The 20,394-nt window shown below is 45.0% G+C and overlaps 1 protein-coding gene across 1 annotated transcript in view; it reads left to right on the top strand.

Moving 5' to 3' along the window:
• Positions 1 to 20,394, top strand: part of LOC139276007 (superoxide dismutase [Cu-Zn]-like) — an 89,284-nt gene that overhangs the window by 36,139 nt on the left and 32,751 nt on the right. Inside the window, exon 3 of the mRNA XM_070893329.1 lies at positions 8,494 to 8,563. Within this exon, the coding sequence (XP_070749430.1) occupies positions 8,494 to 8,563 (70 nt within the window). The remainder of the gene's footprint in view (positions 1 to 8,493; positions 8,564 to 20,394) is intronic.

Consider the following 20,394-nt stretch of genomic DNA (forward strand, 5'->3'; position numbering starts at 1 on the left):
CTTCTGCACCACTCCTCAAGCCACATATTCATTTGAGCTATCCTGCAATTCCTACTCTGACTAGCATAAGGCACTGGTAGCAATCCTGAGATTACTATCTTTGAGGTCCTACTTTTTAATTTAACTCCTAGCTCCCTAAATTCAGCTTGTAAGACCTCATCCCGTTTTTTACCTATATCGTTGGTACCTGTATGTACCACGACAACTGGCTGTTCACCCTCCCCCTCCAAAATGTCCTGCAGCCGTTCTGAGACATCCTTGACCCTTGCACCAGAGAGGCAACATACCATCCTGGAGTCTCGGTTGTGGCCGCAGAAACGTCTATCTATTCCCCTTACAATAGAATCCCCTACCACTATAGCTCTCCCACTCTTTTTCCTGCCCTCCTGTGCAGCAGAGCCACCCACGGTGCCATGAACTTGGCTGCTGCTGCCCTCCCCTGATGAGTCACTCCCCCCCAACAGTACCCAAAACGGTGTATCTGTTTTTGGAGGGGCTGACCACAGGGGACCCCTGCACTACCTTCCTTCCACGCTCTTCCTGCTGGTCACCCATTCCCTATCTGTCTATGTAACCTTTACCTGCGGTATGACCAACTCACTAAACGTACTATTCATGGCATCCTCAGCATCGTAGATGCTCCAGAGTGAATCCACCTACAGCTCCAGTGCCGCAATGCGATCTGTCAGGAGCTGCAGCAGGATACACTTCCCGCACATGTAGTCGTCAGGGACACTGGAAGCGTCTCTGAGTTCCCATTTAGCACAGGAGGAGCATGACATGTGTCCGAGGTCTCCTGCCATGACTTAACCCCTAGATTAACTTAATTTGGCAACAACAATGATCAGAATGAATGGCTTTTAAAATGGGGACTGAATTATTACACCTATGTCATCTGGTCGGATTATCTCTCGCCCTCAAATCCTGCGTCACCCAAAGACTGCATTGTGTGCCATTTCACAATGTTGATGTTTCTGATACGTTGTAAAAGAATGTGCCATTACTTCTTAAAATTTATATTGACTGTTTTTAAAAATGTGTGTGTGTATGTGTGTCTGTTTGCAGGAAAATAAAATGTCAAGAGTACTGATTACACAGCTTTTGTGTTTTAATAAACTTTAGAAAGCATATCTTGACGTTGTGCGATAAAGTAAAATGGGCAATAACGGGCTGGCAGCCCGTTTCACATATCTCTCGATTTTTATTTCCATTGACTTCACTATCATGATATGCTCTGCGTATGTAGGTTCCATAGGAACAGGATGAAAAATACAATTGCCATTAACCATCTCAACTTCGAATGGAGCACAACCTCCCTGGAGCATTGCTACCTAATTGTCTTGTCACATGGTGCATCTAAGTATTATAGTTCATAATAGCAAGGTGACAACTACAGCTCCCTTAATGCCCCTCTCACTAAATTGTTTGTGGCGGTTGGAAATCAACAGCACTTTGCCCAGGTTAACCCTGATCGATCCTGGTCTATACCAATTTTATGGATAAGTTTAATTTTTTTTATAAATACTCTTTCTAATTGTATACATTAATATAATTGAAGCAAGATTATTTGAGCAATTCAGTTGGTCACTTTTGTGGTAATTTCTGGTTCACTAATGACTGAAAATAAATGAGGTTGTCCATTGTTATTCACTGATGGTTATTTGTTCCTCATTGTTGTTTTGATACTTTTAAAATTAATATTTAATCAATTTAGTTACTTCACAGATAGTGCTTACTTGAGCCTTTCACCCTACAGAGTTATTGATCATTTGTGGTGTGGCATCTCTCAAGCCACCCTTTTATCAGCTTTGAAAGGTATGGTGTGAAGGATTTGCGCCAGACATAAGACTTTTCAGACTGGCACATATCCATAGTGCATGGGAAAAGTGTGTGTCATATTTTGACTTGTTTGGTTCAAAATAATTAAGTTAACTATGCTGGATCATTAAAAAATATAGATAGAAATGAAAATCTCACAAACACAAAACCCTGAGCCAGGAGCTATAGCATCCAATCATGACACACCAACTCACAGAAAACACGCCAATAAAATTACTTTTTAAAAAAAAATAACAATCTAGAAAAAACAAACAATGCAGTAAAACAAACAAATCAAATTGTTGAAAACTTTTTTCTGATTTCTTTCAGTAGTAATTTTATTTCTTCAGCTAGCTGACTATAATATAAATATATATATATATACATAAGTAAAGAATCAAGACACATAAAAACTTTAAAAATTTGCATAATATTTAAATATACCCATAAAATTGTCAGTTCCTATTGAAATTCATCCAATAATGTTTTCATTCAGGGACCTAACCCCTCAAATGCTTGCACCTTGAGATTTACTCCTTTCCTGGAGTTTGCATTGTTCAGTTGTGCCATGCCTTTCAACATTTCTCAGGTCACTATGTATGTATTGTTATGTATTTAACCCTTGGAAGCACAGTATATAAGCAGGCCACCCACGAGGTACCTGCACTATGGAATTGTAATAAAGGAACTAAGGTCACACTTGCTCATTATACACAGTACACAGTCTCACCATTTATTATGAGCGTAACAATTGGCGACGAGGTAACGAACAACCGAGCAAAAATGCAAAGAACAGTCGGCATCCTGGAGAAGTTCTTAGAAGGGGACGATTGGGAGGCCTTCGTGGAGAGACTCGACCAATACTTTGTGGCCAACGAGCTAGAAGGGGACGAGAACGCCACCAAACGAAGGGCGATCCTTCTAACGTTCTGTAGGGCCACTACCTATGGCCTCATGAAGAATCTTCTGGCCCCGGCTAAACCAACAGATAAATCCTACGGAGAACTGTGTACGCTGGTCCGGGAGCACCTAAATCCTAAGGAAAGCGTTTTGATGGCGAGATATCGGTTCTACACGCGTCAACGATCGGAGGGCCAGGAAGTGGTGAGCTATGTCGCCGAACTAAGGTGTCTCGCGAGACATTGTGAGTTTGAGGGATTCCTAGAAAAATGCTGAGAGACTTTTTTGTACTGGGCATCGGACATGAGACAATCCTTCGCAAACTGTTAACTGTAGAAACTCCAAATCTGAGTAAAGCCATAATGATAGCCCAGGCATTTATGTCCACCAGCGACAACACCAAGCAGATTTCGCAGAACAAGGAGGTTTCGGCCAGTACTGTGCATAAAGTAATGTCGGTTTTGAGCAGAAATGTACATGGCAGAACATACACGCTGTGACCCGACCTCAATTGACCCAGAGTCCGCCATCATCTGTTAATGCGAGGCAATTAACACCCTGTTGGCACTGCAGAGGTGATCATCGGCCCCATCAATGCCGCTTTAAGCACTATGCATGAAATGGTTGCAGAACAATGGGACACCTCCAACGAATGTGCAGGCAAGCTGTAAACCTTGCAAACCACCATGTTGCAGAGGAAGATCGATCCACAGTGGATCAGACTGAATTGGAAACTCGTACTGAGGAGGCAGAAGTGTACGGGGTACACACGTTCATGATGAAATGCCCACCAATAATGTTGATAGTTGAACCAAACGGCATTCCAGTATCTATAGAGCTGGACATGAGGACAAGTTAGTCCATAATGAGTAAAAAGGCCTTCGACAGTCTGTGGGGAAAAGGCGGCACACAGGCCCAAGCTCAGCCCCAAACTAAGGACTTACACCAAGGAACTAATCCCTGTAATTGGCAGCGCTGAAGTCAAAGTCTCCTATGATGGAGCAGTACATGAACTTCCGCTGTGGTTTGTGCCAGGGGATAGCCCCATGTTGTTTGGCAGAAGCTGGCTGGGGAAAATCCGTTGGAACTGGGACGACATCCAAGCGCTTTCGTCCGTCGACGACACCTCATGCACCCAGGTTCTAAGCAAGTTCCCATCGTTATTCGAGCTAGGCATTGGAAGCTTTTTGGGGGCGAAAGTGCAGATCCATTTGATTCCCGGCACACGACCCATCCACCACAAGGCTTGGTCGGTACTGTACGTGATGCGTGAAAAAGTGGAAATTGAGCTGGACAGACTGCAACGCGAAGGCATCATCGTGCCGGTGGAATTCGACTGGGCCAGTCAGATTGTCCCGGTACTCAGGGAAGACGGTACGGTTAAATTTGCGGGGACTATAAAGTAACGATTAACCGTTTTCCACTGCAGGACCAGTACCTGCTACCCAAGGCAGATGACCTATTTGCGACCCTGGCCGGAGGGAAGACGTTCACCAAGCTGGACCTGACCTCAGCCTACATGACGCAGGAACTGGAGGAGTCTTTGAAAGGCCTCACCTGCATCACATCAACACGCACAAAGGTATGTTTATCTACAACCGGTGCCCGTTCGGGATATGATCGGCCGCAGCGATCTTCCAGCGGAACATGGAGAGCCTGCTAAAGTCGGTTCCTTGCACAGTGGTCTTGCAGGACGACATATTGGTTACAGGTCGGGACACCATGGGGCACTTGAAGAATCTGGAGGAGGTTCTTAGTCGGTTGGATCACGTGGGGCTCAGGTTGAAATGTTCGAAGTGTTTTCCTGGCACAGGACGTCGAATTCTTAGGAAGGAGAACGCTGCAGAAGGCATCAGACCCATCAACGACAAGTCGGAGGCCATCAAGAACGCGCCGTGACCACAGAACGTGATGGAGCTGCGGTCGTTCCTGGGACTCCTTAATTATTTCGATAATTTCCTACCTGTTAAGTACCCTGCTAGAACCCCTGCATGCGCTATTGCGCAAGGGAGACGACTGGGTATGAGGGAATTCACAAGAGGCTGCCTTTAAGAAAGCCAGAAATCTGTTATGTTCTAACAAACTGCTTGTCCTGTATAACCCATGTAAACGATTAGTGTTAGCTTGCGATGCGTTGTCATACGGGGTCGGGTGTGTGTTACAACAGGCTAATGAATCGGGGATTTTACAATCGGTTGCGGATGCATCCAGGAGTTTGTCCAAGGCCGAAAAGGCCTACAGCATGGTTGAAAAGAGGCTCTGGCATGCGTTTACGGGGCGAGAAGAATGCACTAGTACTTATTTGGCCTCAACTTTGAGCTTGAAACTGACCACAAGCCGCTCATATCGCTATTCTCGGAGAGCAAAGAGATTAATAACAATGCCTCTGTCCGCATCCAAAGATGGGCGCTCACGCTGTTGGCATACAACTATGTAATCTGCCACAGGCCGGGCACAGATGCTCTCAGTCGGCTACCATTGCCCACCACCGGGCTGGAAATGGCACAGCCAGCAGACTTGCTCATGGTCATTGAGGCATTTGAGAACAAAAAGTCCCCCGTTACGGCCCGCCAGATCAGGATCTGGACTAGCCAGGATCCTTTACTGTCCTTGGTAAAAAAAACTGTGTCCTCCATGGGAACTGGTCCAGTGTCCCAGTGGAGATGCAGGAAGCGATTAAACTGTTCCACAGGCGCAAAGACGAGTTGTCCCTGCAGGCGGACTGTCTTTTGTGGGGCAATCACGTGGTCATGCCCAAGAAAGGCAGAGACACATTTATTTGCGAACTGCACATCACCCACCCAGCCATCGTAATGATGAAAGCCATAGCCAGATCTCACATGTGGTGGCCAGGCATCGACTCAGATTTAGAGTCATGCATGCGCCAGTGCAACACTTGCTCTCAGTTGAGCAATGCACCCAGAGAGGCACCGCTAAGTTTGTGGTCATGGCCATCCAAACCGTGGTCGAGGATCCATGTAGACTATGCGGGCCCATTCCTAGGCAAAATGTTTTTGGTTGTCGTGGACGCTTACTCAAAATAGATTGAATGTGGAATAATGTCTGTAAGCACATCCATGGCCACCATTGAAAGCCTACGAGCCATGTTTGACACGCATGGCTTGCCTGATATCCTAGTCAGCGACAATGGGCCGTGCTTCACCAGTGCTGAATTCAAGGAATTCATGACCCGCAATGGGATCAAACATGTTACATCTGCCCCGTTCAAGCCCGCATCCAACGGCCAGGTAGAACGGGCAGTTCAGACCATCAAGCAAAGCTTGAAACGTGTGTCGGAAGGCTCCCTGCAGACCCGGTTGTCCCGAGTACTGCTCAGCTACCGCACCAGACTCCACTCACTCACCGGGATTCCCCCAGCTGAGCTGCTCATGAAAAGGGTGCTTAAAACAAGGCTCTTTCTTGTCCACCCTGATCTCCATGATTACATGGAGGGCAAGCGGCATCAACAAAGTGTATACCATGACCGCGCAAATTTGTCACGCGATATTGAGATCAATGATCCTGTGTTTGTGCTCAATTATGGACATGGTCCCAAATGGCTCACTGGCACAGTCACAGCCAAAGAGGGGAGGAGGGTGTTTCAGGTCAAACTGACCAATAGACAAACGCACAGAAAACATTTGGACCAAATCAAATTGCGGTTCACCAACAGCTACGTACAACCTGAAGAGGACAACACCAACTTTGACCTTCCAACACACACACAAGTGGCAACTGACATCGTAGTTGACCATGAAACCGAACTGATCATCCCCAACAGCCCGGCAAGGCCGGCTGCCCAACAGTCCAGTGAAGAACTGACCAACCCACCCACACCTGCATTTGTACTGAGAAGATCGACAAGGGAACGCAAAGCCCCAGATCGTCTCGCCTTGTAAATAAGTGTACTGTTGACGTCAGGGGGGAGTTACCTTTTGTAACCTGTATCACACCTGACCACCAAAGGGCCCACCTGTTGGAGTCCCAAGGGATCCCAGCATCCCTTGGGAGCACAGTATATAAGCAGGCCACCCACGAGGTACCTGCACTCTGGAATTTTAATAAAGGAACTAAGGTCACACTTGCTCATTACACACAGTATTCAGTCTTACCATTTATTATGAGCATAACATGTATGACCTCATTTTCCCTGTTCAGGCCTCTGCTGTTAGCTTCTACTGAAGGGTAATAACTGTCTTTCTGAGCTGAGTTGCTTTCTGCACATTTGGAACAGTCATGGCCCTACCTGTGCTCCTGGTATAGACATGACCATTTTCTGTGCCATCACTGCAGCCACTGTCTGTGGTCCTGGTCATGCAAACAGATTGGGAGAAGAGGAGACACAGCAAAGGAAAATGTATTTACATGAATAGTCAGAGAAAGTGAAATAAAGGGTTACATAGACATAATTGTGAAGTGATTGAGAGCTATACAGTGAGCGGAAAAAGAAAAAGACTTGCATTTATTTAGAGTCTATGTTTTTTTGAGAAATATCTCAAAGTTCTTTACTAATATTACTATTTGAAGGGCAGTCACTAACAGTAGAAATACACTGCAGCCAATTTGCACATGGCAAGATCCCGTAAAAAGTAATGAAATGAACATTGTTTTTTTTGGGATGGTTGTAATTGCAGGAAGGATGTTGCCCAGGACAACTCCATGCTCTGATAAATGCAAAGCGATCTTTGATGTTTGGTAAAAATTAAGAGAACAGCAGGAATTACAGAGTAGAAAATAATAAGTTACAATTACAGAAATGTTATTATTTTTCTCTTGGAGTAACAGCACAGGAAGTCATAGGAAGCTTTATTATATAGTAATACATTGTGTGTTATATTGCTTAACAAACCACAGCATACCTTTTGATTCACCTATAGCAGCACCATAGGAGATCTGTTTTCTTATATATGTATGTGTATATATGTATTCTACTTTAATTATAATATATATATTAAAAGTGATATTCTATGCTTGCAGACACCATACTTTTGTTACATATGCAAAACAATCCTAAAATACATAATCTTAGAATTCAAGCTAAGGTTATGCGAATGTAGAATACACTGCCCCAGAAGGTCATAAATGCAAAACCAATTGCAATGTTTAAAAAGCAAGATAAATACAGATGGGAAATAAAGTTATTAAAGGATACCTGTATTGAGAAAAGGTAGGGAATTGGGATTCAAAAATTAAAGCTGCACTGGTTAACAAAATGACAGCCGGCTCATTGGGTCGAAGGACCTTCTGTTCCTATCTGCTTCTGAGCTGGAGCCTGAAGCTGGCAAGAACAGTTAAAGTATGAATGACCTGAGGATCCATTTACTTCACAATTAGATTTTATAGCCGTAAAGGGACACTGCTCCAATTACCAACAGACAACTACCCTGTGCGTTACATGGTATAGCATTCCTGTTCTTATAAACAGCATATGATCAGACTTGCTGTGCGCAGTACTATGGAAAATATACTTGTGTATCTAGGTTCATAAAAAACCGCCAACTAGATGAACGATAATCCAGCATGAATTGGTGTCCCATGGGCTAGGGGAGCCAGTTTATCATACTAACCTCTGATGAAAGACTCAAAAGGCAAACAACAGTAACTGAAAGCCTCTTAATTCTAGTGCCTCTCGATGACCCTTCTCAAAAAACAATATAGGGTGCTAGTCTTCACTGGAATTCTGGTATGCTGCAAACATTTATGACATTACTAGTCTGTTAAGTAAAGTGGACTAGTTTTCTAGTGATACAAAACTAGTTAAATATTTGTTTTTAGGCTGTGGCAGCACTGGACCTCATTTCAACCCCTGTAATGAAACGCATGGAGCACCACAAGATAAAAAGAGGTGAGTTTTACTGAAACAGTAATGTCTGAAATGCTGAAAAAATTTAGACAAGCGTACTTTGTATTATCCTATTAATGACTCTTTGACTAAGTACATCTTGTACTGTTGACTATTAATCTTAAAATGTAGCCATCAACCTGGGAAATTATCTATAAAAATTAATTTTCAAGCTTCACATAAAGAATCTTACAAATGATTGTTACTGTTGAATCTGGATTAGTTTCATTAATGGGTTATAGTCTTGATTTATAGGTGGTTAAGTATGTTCGCTCAGGTGTTCAGGATACTTTGTCATATTACATTCCACCGTAGATTAACACAATGGTAAATGATTACAGCTGGTGAACTAAAAGTGTCAATTGAGTGATTTGTTGATGGTTAGGGGGTGGATCCAACCAAATTGCAACCCTAACACAAAATCACATAGTTAGCCGAAACGGAGTGAATACTGACAACGAACTGGAAGCTGCGCAAATTTAAAAAATAACGTTCATAATAGCTCGTATAACTCTATAGTCGAGAGCCATCAACCACCCTAGCTTGGCAGAAAACCATTTTTAAGCGCTCAGTAATTAGCATCATCTCCTGCACTAATCTGTACTTTCCTGAGACCTTAAACTACTAGAACTCATTCCCTCCCTCAATCTTCCGTTCCTCCGACAATCTACAGGTGTTTAAAAGCCGAGTTTGCTGTCACCTCACCATTACCTAGTCTTCTCTGGTATCGCGGTCTTTTGCTCTTCACCTGCATTGTTAATTTAAAAATAATTAAGCTATTTTATCCGGACGCATTTACTTGTACGCCAAAAATGGCAGCCATGCTCCACCCTTTGTTTCTGATTAGTCCCCTTGGACATTAAGCCATATCCTGACGTTTCACAGGAATGTGTTACTGGAACCTCCTATCCCAAGGTCTCACTGACTTTGCAAATTGTAACTCAATCCATTTTGACTTCCTGAAGCAACAGGGGACAGAGCTCCCCAGAAGACAGAAGACAGAAAGGAGTACTGAGGGAATAATCAGCCATGATCCTATTGAATGGCGGTGCAGGCTTGAAGGGCCGAATGGCCTACTTCTGCACCTATTTTCTATGTTTCTATGTCAACCAAAGTGCCTTACCTCAGTCCAAGTGCATGCCTTGCCCCAGTCGAAGAGCCTTACCCCAGTCCAAGTACACCCCTTCCCCAGCCAAAGTGCCTTACCCCATTCCAAATGCATGCCTCCCCCAGCAGAAGTGCCTTACCCCAGTCCAAGTACATCCCTCCCCCAACCGACGTGCCTTATCCCATTCCGAGTACTTCGCTCCCCCAGCTAAAGTGCCTTATCCCAGCGCACGTGCATCCTCCCCACCATAGATTTGGCATTGTGTACGGATTGTTAACAGGTTTATTGGGTATGACGTGAACAGTGACAGTGCCGTGACTTCTGGATATCATCCACTCCAACGATGTCCCTTGTAGAGGGTTGGAAGAACGTGATCCGTTTTCCCTGAGTTCCCTCTCTCCTCTCAGACACCCCCCGTGTCTCTCTTCCCCCTTCCCCAGCCTCTCTCTCACTTGCCCCCCACCCTCTCAGTCTCTCGCTCTTTACATCCCCGCAACCTCTCTCTCTCTCTCTCCCAGCAGCCTCTCTCTTTCCCACCCCCCTGCAACCTCTATCTCCCCCTAGCCTAAGAACATAAGAAATAGGAGCAGGAGTAGGCCTCTCTCTCTCCCCCCAGGCCTCTCTCTCCTCCCCAGCCTCTCTCTCTTCTCTTCCCCCACCCCCAGTCTCTCTCTCCCCACAGCCTCTCTCCATCAGTTATGAGCCATCGGGCCCATGCCGGCCCGGGGGTGGGGTGGTGGGGAGAGAAAGTCAGAGCCTCAGGTTCTGCTTCTCGGCACCACGCGCATAGAATGATTCGGCCGGGGGGGAGGCGGAGTTTGACAGGGGCGGGACTTGTCACCTGTCGGTCAAAAAAGTGTACTACGGGTGGGGGGGCGGGGGGCTGGACAGATGCCTGTCTGTCAAAAAAGTGCAGTACAAATAATTACATCGATTTTATCCCTTGTCAGGACTATCAATACGGGAGCTGTTAGGAGAAATGTCTGATCAGAAATACTGAAGCAGATCACAATCCCGTTTCAAACAAGAGGCTCATACATGAATAAATTCTACAATGCACACAATTAATAAATTAAACTACAAATGAACAAGATTTTTTTTTATCCGCTTCTTCATTCCTCATTTTGGGAAGTCCGGCGACAACAAACAAAAAGAACAATGGAACTGCGCATGTGCAACTACTTTTGGATCGCTGGCAGCAGTTGTGTCCTTTTTAAACTAACAGTATTTTTTGTTGCTGGGTCTTTCCAGGCATCAGGAGGAGATTACAGTGGTTAAAATTGCAAACACTCTTGCACTTAAAAGTTGGACAAACTCTTTGCTTTCTTTAAAAGTGTGAAAATTCTGTTGGCTACATAATAAAAATTACATAGAAATTACAATACGGAAACACCCCATTTGGCCTAACAAGTCCATGGTGGGATACAAGCAGTCGTGGTTATCCTATGTGCCTGTCCTTATCTGTCATTGCTAGCAATCCTAGAATGCTAGGCATGTTTGACAGCCATGTGGAGTACAGGCATTGTCCATCAATTCACTGACATCTATCAACTAAGGAATTCTGTCCTCTCAATGTGGAGATGAACTGCATTGTCCAGAGAATAATATGCCCAGTAGATACACAGTATATAGTTCCATGTAAATATATGACTGTGCTGTAACCATTCTATGATTCTTATCCATAGCTTGTCCTGTGTACCGCAGTCTGAATGGGACAACCAACTCAAAAGCTGGTTATTGTGGGATCATATCTTTGGCCTCAACTATGGCTTAATCCGTTAACACCACTCCTTTCACCACAAATGCTAGTCCAGCAACCAGGTACACAAGGTGATAAAGTTCATAGTCCCATATTGGAGTGTTGCCATTTTTTGCTCCAGTGTAGCATGTATTATGGAAAGACAAGCCCAGAAATTTCACTGTGGCATGATGGGCTCTAGAAATGTAGCAGAGCAGAACTTCTGCCTGCCTAACTAAACCAGTGCTGGTTCTGCTAATATTTCCAGAATATTCTGGAAAAGCTCCTGGCTGATTGGGAGCTAGCCAGTTTGTGAGTGGGAAATGGCATGTTGCTTCAGGGTTCAAATGCAGCTTAAAAGGCCTCAAATCATTAATGACTATTTTGATAGAAAGCACAATTCAAATTTATTTACACAATATCACACAGATCTGCTGCAAGGTTGTTAGAGCTGCTGCTCCAAATAAGACCATGTTTGGGATGGAGCAGCGTAGGACCTCAGTGGAAGAAGGTGGTCAGAACAGGCAGTAACTACTCCTCGATCCTACACACGGCAACTCATTGTTTGAAACAATTTGGTGATCTTATCAGGTCAGGCAAAGTAAAAGGAGTCAGCAATACCTTCCAAGAATGTACTGCACTTACAACCATCTCCTTCTCATTGTGTTAAAGTGCTTCAGGAGCTTACTATTAATGCCCAGGAGGTAGCACAGGGTCCTTTACACAACCTAGCCCTCACCTGCAGCTGCTCTTTAACTCAGGTGAACCCCACTGGAACCTGTCATCAACCCACATCTCATAGCAGACAGAGGACATTTTCACATCTTGAATTCTTAAAGACTGCACATAACATGAAAACTTAGTGGAACTTCCTCTTTCAACCTCCACCCTCTTGCCCCATGTGAGGAGAAAGCTATAGAACATCTGGGTGACCAACTAATAGGGGGCATTGGAGAACAGGTGCCTGCTGCAGGCTTGTCATTAGAAACATAGAAAATAGGTGCAGGAGTAGGCCATTCAGCCCTTCTAGCCTGCACCGCCATTCAATGAGTTCATGGCTGAACATGCAACTTCAGTACCCCATTCCTGCTTTCTCGCCATACCCCTTGATCCCCCGAGTAGTAAGGACTTCATCTAACTCCCTTTTGAATATATTTAGTGAATTGGCCTCAACTACTTTCTGTGGTAGAGAATTCCACAGGTTCACCACTCTCTGGGTGAAGAAGTTTCTCCTCATCTCGGTCCTAAATGGCTTACCCCTTATCCTTAGACTGTGACCCCTGGTTCTGGATTTCTCCAACATTGGGAACATTCTTCCCGCATCTAACCTGTCTAAATCCATCAGAATTTTAAACGTTTCTATGAGGTCCCCTCTCATTCTTCTGAACTCCAGTGAATACAAGCCCAGTTGATCCAGTCTTTCTTGATAGGTCAGTCCCACCATCCCGGGAATCAGTCTGGTGAATCTTCGCTGCACTCCCTCAATAGCAAGAATGTTCTTCCTCAAGTTAGGAGACCAAAACTGTACACAATACTCCAGGTGTGGCCTCACCAAGGCCCTGTACAACTGTAGCAACACCTCCCTGCCCCTGTACTCAAATCCCCTCGCTATGAAGGTCAACATGCCATTTGCTTTCTTAACCGCCTGCTGTACCTGCATGCCAACCTTCAATGACTGATGTTCCATGACACCCAGGTCTCGTTGCACCTCCCCTTTTCCTAATCTGTCACCATTCAGATAATAGTCTGTCTCTCTGTTTTTACCACCAAAGTGGATAACCTCACATTTATCCACATTATACTTCATCTGCCATGCATTTACCCACTTACCTAACCTATCCAAGTCACTCTGCAGCCTCATAGCATCCTCCTCGCAGCTCACACTGCCACCCAACTTAGTGTCATCCGCAAATTTGGAGATACTACATTTAATCCTCTCGTCTAAATCATTAATGTACAATGTAAACAGCTGGGGCCCCAGCACAGAACCTTGCGGTACCCCACTAGTCACTGCCTGCCATTCTGAAAAGTACCCATTTACTCCTACTCTTCGCTTCCTGTCTGACAACCAGTTCTCAATCCACGTCAGCACACTACCCCTAATCCCATGTGCTTTAACTTTGCACATTAATCTCTTGTGTGGGACCTTGTCGAAAGCCTTCTGAAAGTCCAAATATACCACATCAACTGGTTCTCCCTTGTCCACTTTACTGGAAACATCCTCAAAAAATTCCAGAAGATTTGTCAAGCATGATTTCCCGTTCACAAATCCATGCTGACTTGGACCTATCATGTCACCTCTTTCCAAATGCGCTGCTATGACATCCTTAATAATTGATTCCATCATTTTACCCACTACTGAGGTCAGGCTGACCGGTCTATAATTCCGTGTTTTCTCTCTTCCCTCCTTTTTTAAAAAGTGGGGTTACATTGGTTACCCTCCACTCCATAGGAACTGATCCAGAGTCAATGGAATGTTGGAAAATGACTGTCAATGCATCCGCTATTTCCAAGGCCACCTCCTTAAGTACTCTGGGATGCAGTCCATCAGGCCCTGGGGATTTATCGGCCTTCAATCCCATCAATTTCCCCAACACAATTTCCCGACTAATAAAGATTTCCCTCAGTTCCTCCTCCTTACGAGACCCTCTGACCCCTTTTTTTTCCGGAAGGTTGTTTGTGTCCTCCTTAGTGAATACCGAACCAAAGTACTTGTTCAATTGGTCTGCCATTTCTTTGTTCCCCGTTATGACTTCCCCTGATTCTGACTGCAGGGGACCTAAGTTTGTCTTTACTAACCTTTTTCTCTTTACATATCTATAGAAACTTTTGCAATCCGCCTTAATGTTCCCTGCAAGCTTCTTCTCGTACTCCATTTTCCCTTCCCTAATCAAACCCTTTGTCCTCCTCTGCTGAGTTCTAAATTTCTCCCAGTCCTGCTCTTCCTCATCCTAGTGTGTCTTGCATTATTTGTCAGTAAATTAGATCATGAAATTCATGTTTGAACTCTGTTCCTCAGCAACTGATTCATCCCCTTTTGCTCATCCTTTCCATCCAAAAAGAAGCAAGAAAGGAAGATCTCCCAGACCCCTCTGCTTCTGACCCTGGCACCACCATTACGTAGTTGCCCAGTTCTTGCCACACAACAGTCCAGAGACATATACTGGCATTATTGAATAAGATGTTAGTGCGCAGAATGACACAGAGCATGAGGAGCTTGGAGTGGAAGTTGCCCAGGCAACAGCACAAGAGGTGTTCTGTGCTGCAGGTGCATCTCAGCACCAAGCAGCTTATATTGGAATATAGTAACCATTCACCTCCTGTCATTCAGGTAACACCTAGGGGGAGCACTAGATTAGGGTTAAGAGATAAAATGTTACATATGTGCACCAAAAGAAAGCAGCTTGGAAGCATAAGCAGCATACACAACATGGGTTTTCATTAAAATTATGATTGCACTAAAGTTGTGAGTGCAGACATTGTTTTTGGTAAGGTTTGGCATTTGATGACATGGTATGAATGTGTACAGAGAAGAGCGTCTGCAGGTGATGGTGGGAAGGGGAAATATGTAGAAATAACTAATTGTGCAGTGGATAAATGTGGTAGTCAAGAGACGGTCTCCTGTATCATTTGGCACAAATTTCACTTGCAGCTGGCACTGGGTTATCAAGCACATCCTCTCCAGACTGCTGCTGCCTCTCTGACTATTCTTCCCACATCTCTTAGATGCCACCATCTTCTGGGGCCTATATAAGGAGCCTTCTTAGTAAGTCAGTAGGCAGCGCACCACCACAATCTTTGAGATCTTAGCAGAACTATATTGCAGAATGCCCCATGACCAATCTATACACCTGAAGTGTGTCTTCAAATGTGGACTCTGATGATTTTGGTAGAAGAATGGACTTTATTAAAGCAATACTCTGCTGATATCCTAGGAATATGCACAGGTGTCCTCAGCTGAGGTCTCCCAGGATCCAGCCAGACACTTGCCTTCCTGGATTAACGGCCACCCCACGGGCTTGATGGAGCAAGGTCTTGGTCCAGTGGCAAGAGGATCCAAGACAACTGGAGACCAGGCTCCGCCGCATGTGCCAATACATACACACAAACTCAAACATATTCCTACTGTCCTTCCTTCCTCCATCCCACAGGACACCTCTCTACGTGGAATTCATAGTACGCAATGTGAGCCTCACGACCTCACAGCCTCACTATTGGCCTGTGTTGCGCCTTCCCTTGGTCTTGTCCACGCTGCTCCATCTATGAGCTCCTACCTCTCCGCTCCTCTGTACCTCATCAGTCCTCTCCTCTCTGCTTCTGACCTCCGGGCCTCGCCAGTCCCGACCTCCGCTCCTCGCCGCTTCCGACCTCCGCTCCTCGCCGCTTCCGACCTCCGCGTTGTTATACACATTATGTATGCAATGCATTAATGAGCGGATAATGATGGAACATGGAATGTATGATGTCACCTTGTCATTACCACCTCATTTAAATATACCCAGCCATTGTATGAAGAAGAAAATATAGCCTGGCCTGTCTTTAATAGTCTTCAACATCAGATCTACTGTATTGTGCTATTGATTGACAGCATCGAGTATACCCTGCTGCTCCAACTTTAGAAGATGTGTCCATGTCTATCTGCTTCTTCAAAGATACTTCCAACCTGCTGGTTACTCCATATGTGTCTTCCTGCACTGGTAATATTATGTCCTCTGCACTAGTTAAATGGTGCTTTTTAACTTTTTTACATTTATTCATTCACGAGGTGTGGCCGTCACTCGCAAGCCCATCATTTATTGCCCATCCCCAATTGCCCTTGTGAAGGTGGTGGTGAGCCGCCTTCTTGAACTTCTGCAGTCTGTATGGTGAAGATACTACCACACAAGGGCCGCGATTTCGCAAATGGATGCGAATTGGGTGCAGGTGACATCGATGGTGGGTGGGTGGGGAACGCGCTCCTGGTTCCAGCCTGCCCTCTGACAGCAATCTTCTGTTGATAGGGCTCGTTAAGCCCGCCCTGCAGGGTTCCCATCCAATTAACAGAACGCGGGTCTGATGATGTCATCTGATGACACATCAGCTGGTTTCTTTAAAGGGACCATGGCCAACTTTTGACAGCTGTCAGTGTTCTGCAGCATTGAGTTGCTGCAAACACTGCACAAAGGTGTATGGCTGCACCCAGACTCTCCCATGACTCCAGATGAATGAAAGAGACCTCTCCAGGACACCCACGCAGCCTGGGTGCACATTGCACAGGAGGGCACAAGCAGGGATGTCGTGAGGAGGACCTGGCTGCAGTGACACAAATCTTTCAATGATCTCAGTAGATTACGAAACATTACTGCAAAGTTACACTCAACCTCATCCTGATGTGCCACTCATCACATCCCCATTATTCTGCATTCCCTATCCTACTCCTGCACATCCTTACACTAACTGACCTTGCACCTACACCCATCCCTCTCTCTCTATCTACATTATCACTTCCCCATCTCACTAGCCACCCCTCATCCTTGTCCAATCATACCAACTAAAAAAATGCAAGAGTAAGCACTTGGGTGTTTTAGCCAATGTTCATATAGACTTTCTGCTAATGTGTTGTTGATATTGAAATCTTTATTTTGAACACTTTGCATTCTTGGACAGATTTGTGTGCACCTTTGGAAGTAGCTTAGTGAGTTGTAGTGAATGATCATACACAAGGGTACCCCGCACAATGGTGATGAGTGTGAAAGGAATGGCTTGGGCATTGCAGGGATGATTTATGATGCTGGTGTGGGGTGGTGCCAACCTGGCGCATCAAGTGGCAGCCAAGCTGCACAGCATCAAATGAAGTAAATGTAGCCACGGTGAAGCCATCACTCGTCTCCCAGGCAGCAGTATGGTCAGGTGCTGATACCGTGTGTCCTGTGCAGCATCAGGTGATTGCGGAGAAGGTTGGTGTTGTTGGTGATGCTAGTGTGTTTAGTGATGTTGGTGTTGGGGCTGATTGTGGTGGGATTCTGAGGACCAAGGTGGGATTTTGTGAAGGGCACCGATGCTGCTGGAATAGATGGCAGATGAGGTTGAAATGATAGAAGCGACCTGTCAATAGTGAGAGTGTTTGCTCCAAGGAGGTGACAATGAATAGAGAGTTAATTGCAAACACTTCCAACCTGCATGAAGTTTAAAAGTTTCTTCCAAATCCTGAAGGCTTCATCCTCTAACATTGGAAAGTGAATAGCTGTGAAATGGTAGCTTTTATACCATTTCTGCAGCTGTCAACTTGCCAAAGCAACGGAGAGTCACAGAACCCTGACTCCACTTATTGGTGTGTTCCTCGAGAGACGGTAAACCCGTCAAAAAATTGGTAAAATTGTAAGTGCCTGCTTTTAATTCTCTGAAATAGCACTAAACTACCTGTAAAGTACCTTAATGAAGTGGCCCGCCGTTTGGTGTTGGGTTTGCAATCCGTACGCAGACCCGACAACTGAGAAACTGACACGGCGGGTTCAGAGTGGGATCCCGTTCCACTGTCAATCAGGGCCATTTTGACAGCGGGCCCGTCTCCAAACCCGCACTTGCAGGGCTGGGAAGATTCCGGTCTTGGTGTGTGACTTGTCCTCGGTGGTAGAGTTTGTGGGAGGTGCATTCCAGATCCTAACCATTGTACACACTGCAGCCACGTTGTGCCGGTGGTAGAAGGAGTGAATGTTTAAGGTGGTGGGTGGGATACCAATCAAGTGGGCTACTTTGTCCTGGATGGGGTTGAGTTTCTTGAGTGTTGTTGGAGCTGCACGCAACCAGATAAGTAGAGAGTATTCCATCGCACTCCTGACTTGTGCCTTGTAGGTGGTGAAAAGGCGTTGGGAGTCAGGTGGTGAGTCACTTGCTGCAGAATACCAAGCCTCTGACCTGCTCTTGTAGCCACAGTATTTATGTGGCTGCTCCAGTTAAATTTCTGGTCAATGGTGACCCCCCCCCCCCCCCTCCCTCCCTCCAGGATGTTGATGGTGAGGAATTTGACAATGGTAATGCCATTAAAGGTCACGGAGATGGTCATTGCCTGGCACTTTTGTGGTGTGAATGTTACTTGCCACTTATCAGCCCAAGCTTGGATGTTGTCCAGATCTTGCTGCATGCTTCATTATCTAAGGAATTGTGAATGGAACTGAACACTGTGATCATCAGCAAACATCCCTATTTCTGACCGCATGATGGAGGGGAAGGTCATTGAAGAAGCAGCTGAAGGTGGTTGGGCATAGGGCATTGGTGCAGTCGAATATGTAGATTATAAGTGCCTCCACTATCCTCATGAAAGTGCTTCTGCTGTCTATTTCTGGTGCAGTGCATGGTGCATTGTGTTCTTTGTTTCTAGATGATCCAGATTCATGTCAAGAAGCTACATATCATTCTACCTTCGGGACCACTCAAACAACAAATCTAGTATACAGTTACTGCATGACCGATGAAGGGACCAAGTGTAATGTATCCAAGTTTGCTGAGTCTGCAAAGGGTTATAGACAGGTTAAGTGAGTGGGCAACAACGTGGCAGATGGAGATAATATGGGGAAATGTGAGGTTATTCACATTGGTAGGAAGAATAGAAAAACTGAATTCTTTAAATCATGAGAAACTATTAAATGTTGGTGTTCAAAGGGATTTGGGTTTTTTGTACACGAAATACAGAAGGTTAACATGCAGGTACAGCAAGTAATTAGGAAGGTAATGGTACGTTAGCCTTTATTGCAAGGGAGTTGGAGTACTAGAGTAAGTAAGTCTTGCTGCAATTGTGTAGGGCTTTGGTGAGACCATACCTGGAATACTGTGTACAGTTGGTGTAAAGTCCTGACCCTGCAGTACAGACTTACACGAGGCACATGCTGAAGTCAGTCACTCAGGACCTGCACCTTTGTTTCACAGCTCTGTAATGCCACACTTGCCTGAGACCTGCCTTTATATACCTGTGTGGAGTAGGTATGCAGTGTCTCCTGCAAGTGTAAGGTATGCTTGTGGTTACAGGTCATATCTAGTTACAGTCATGTATAGCAAGGTAAGATACAGTTATGTACAGTAGTGTGAGATACATGACAGTTGGGGGTCTCCATACCTAAGGAATGTTATACTTGCCTTAGAGGGGGTGCAACAAAGGTTCACTAGATTGATTCCTGGGATGAGAGGGTTTTCCTATGAAGAGAGATTGAGTAGAATGGGCCTATACTCTCTGGAGTTTAGAAGAATGAGAGGTAATTCATTGAAATATATAAGATTCTGAGAGGGCTTGACAGGGTAGATGTTGAGAGGCTGTTTTCCCTGGCCGAAGAGTCTAGAACTATGGAGCATAGTCTGAGGTTAAGGTGTGGGCCATTTAGGACTGAGATGAGGTGAAATTTCTTCAGTCAGAGAGTTGTGAATCCTTGGAATTCTCTACCCCAGAGGGCTGTGGGTGCTCAGTTGTTGAGTATATTCAAGGCTGAGATGGATAGATTTTTGGACTTTAAAGGAATCAAGGGATATGGAGATTGGATGGGAAAATGGAGTTGAGGTCAAAGATCAACCATGATCTTATTGAATGGTGGAGCAGGCTCAAAGGGCTGTATGGACTACTCCTGTTCTTATTTCTTATGATAAAATACTGCCATCTATGTTGTACTTTTTAAAATTAGATTTCAGCATTTGGTTGTCTCCATGTGCAATGCAAATTATTTGAAAGCACATCTAGCACGGTCCACTTAATAAAGCCAGGTTAGCAATTGAACGAATGCAATAGTGACCTTCCCATTAATAGCTTTGGGTATTGCTTATATATTTCCTTCTTGTGCCCATCATTTTCCAGTCCTCTTTGGATTCAGGCATGGTGCCGAAGGACTGGAGGACTGCTAATGTGGTACCCTTGTTTAAGAAGGGAGAAAGGGATAGGCCGAGTAATTACAGGCCTATCAGCCTAACCTCAGTGGTGGGAAAATTATTGGAAAAACTCCTGAAGAACAGGATAAATCTACATTTAGA

This window comes from Pristiophorus japonicus, chromosome 11, assembly GCF_044704955.1.
Source record: "Pristiophorus japonicus isolate sPriJap1 chromosome 11, sPriJap1.hap1, whole genome shotgun sequence".
Lineage (NCBI taxonomy): Eukaryota > Metazoa > Chordata > Chondrichthyes > Pristiophoridae > Pristiophorus > Pristiophorus japonicus.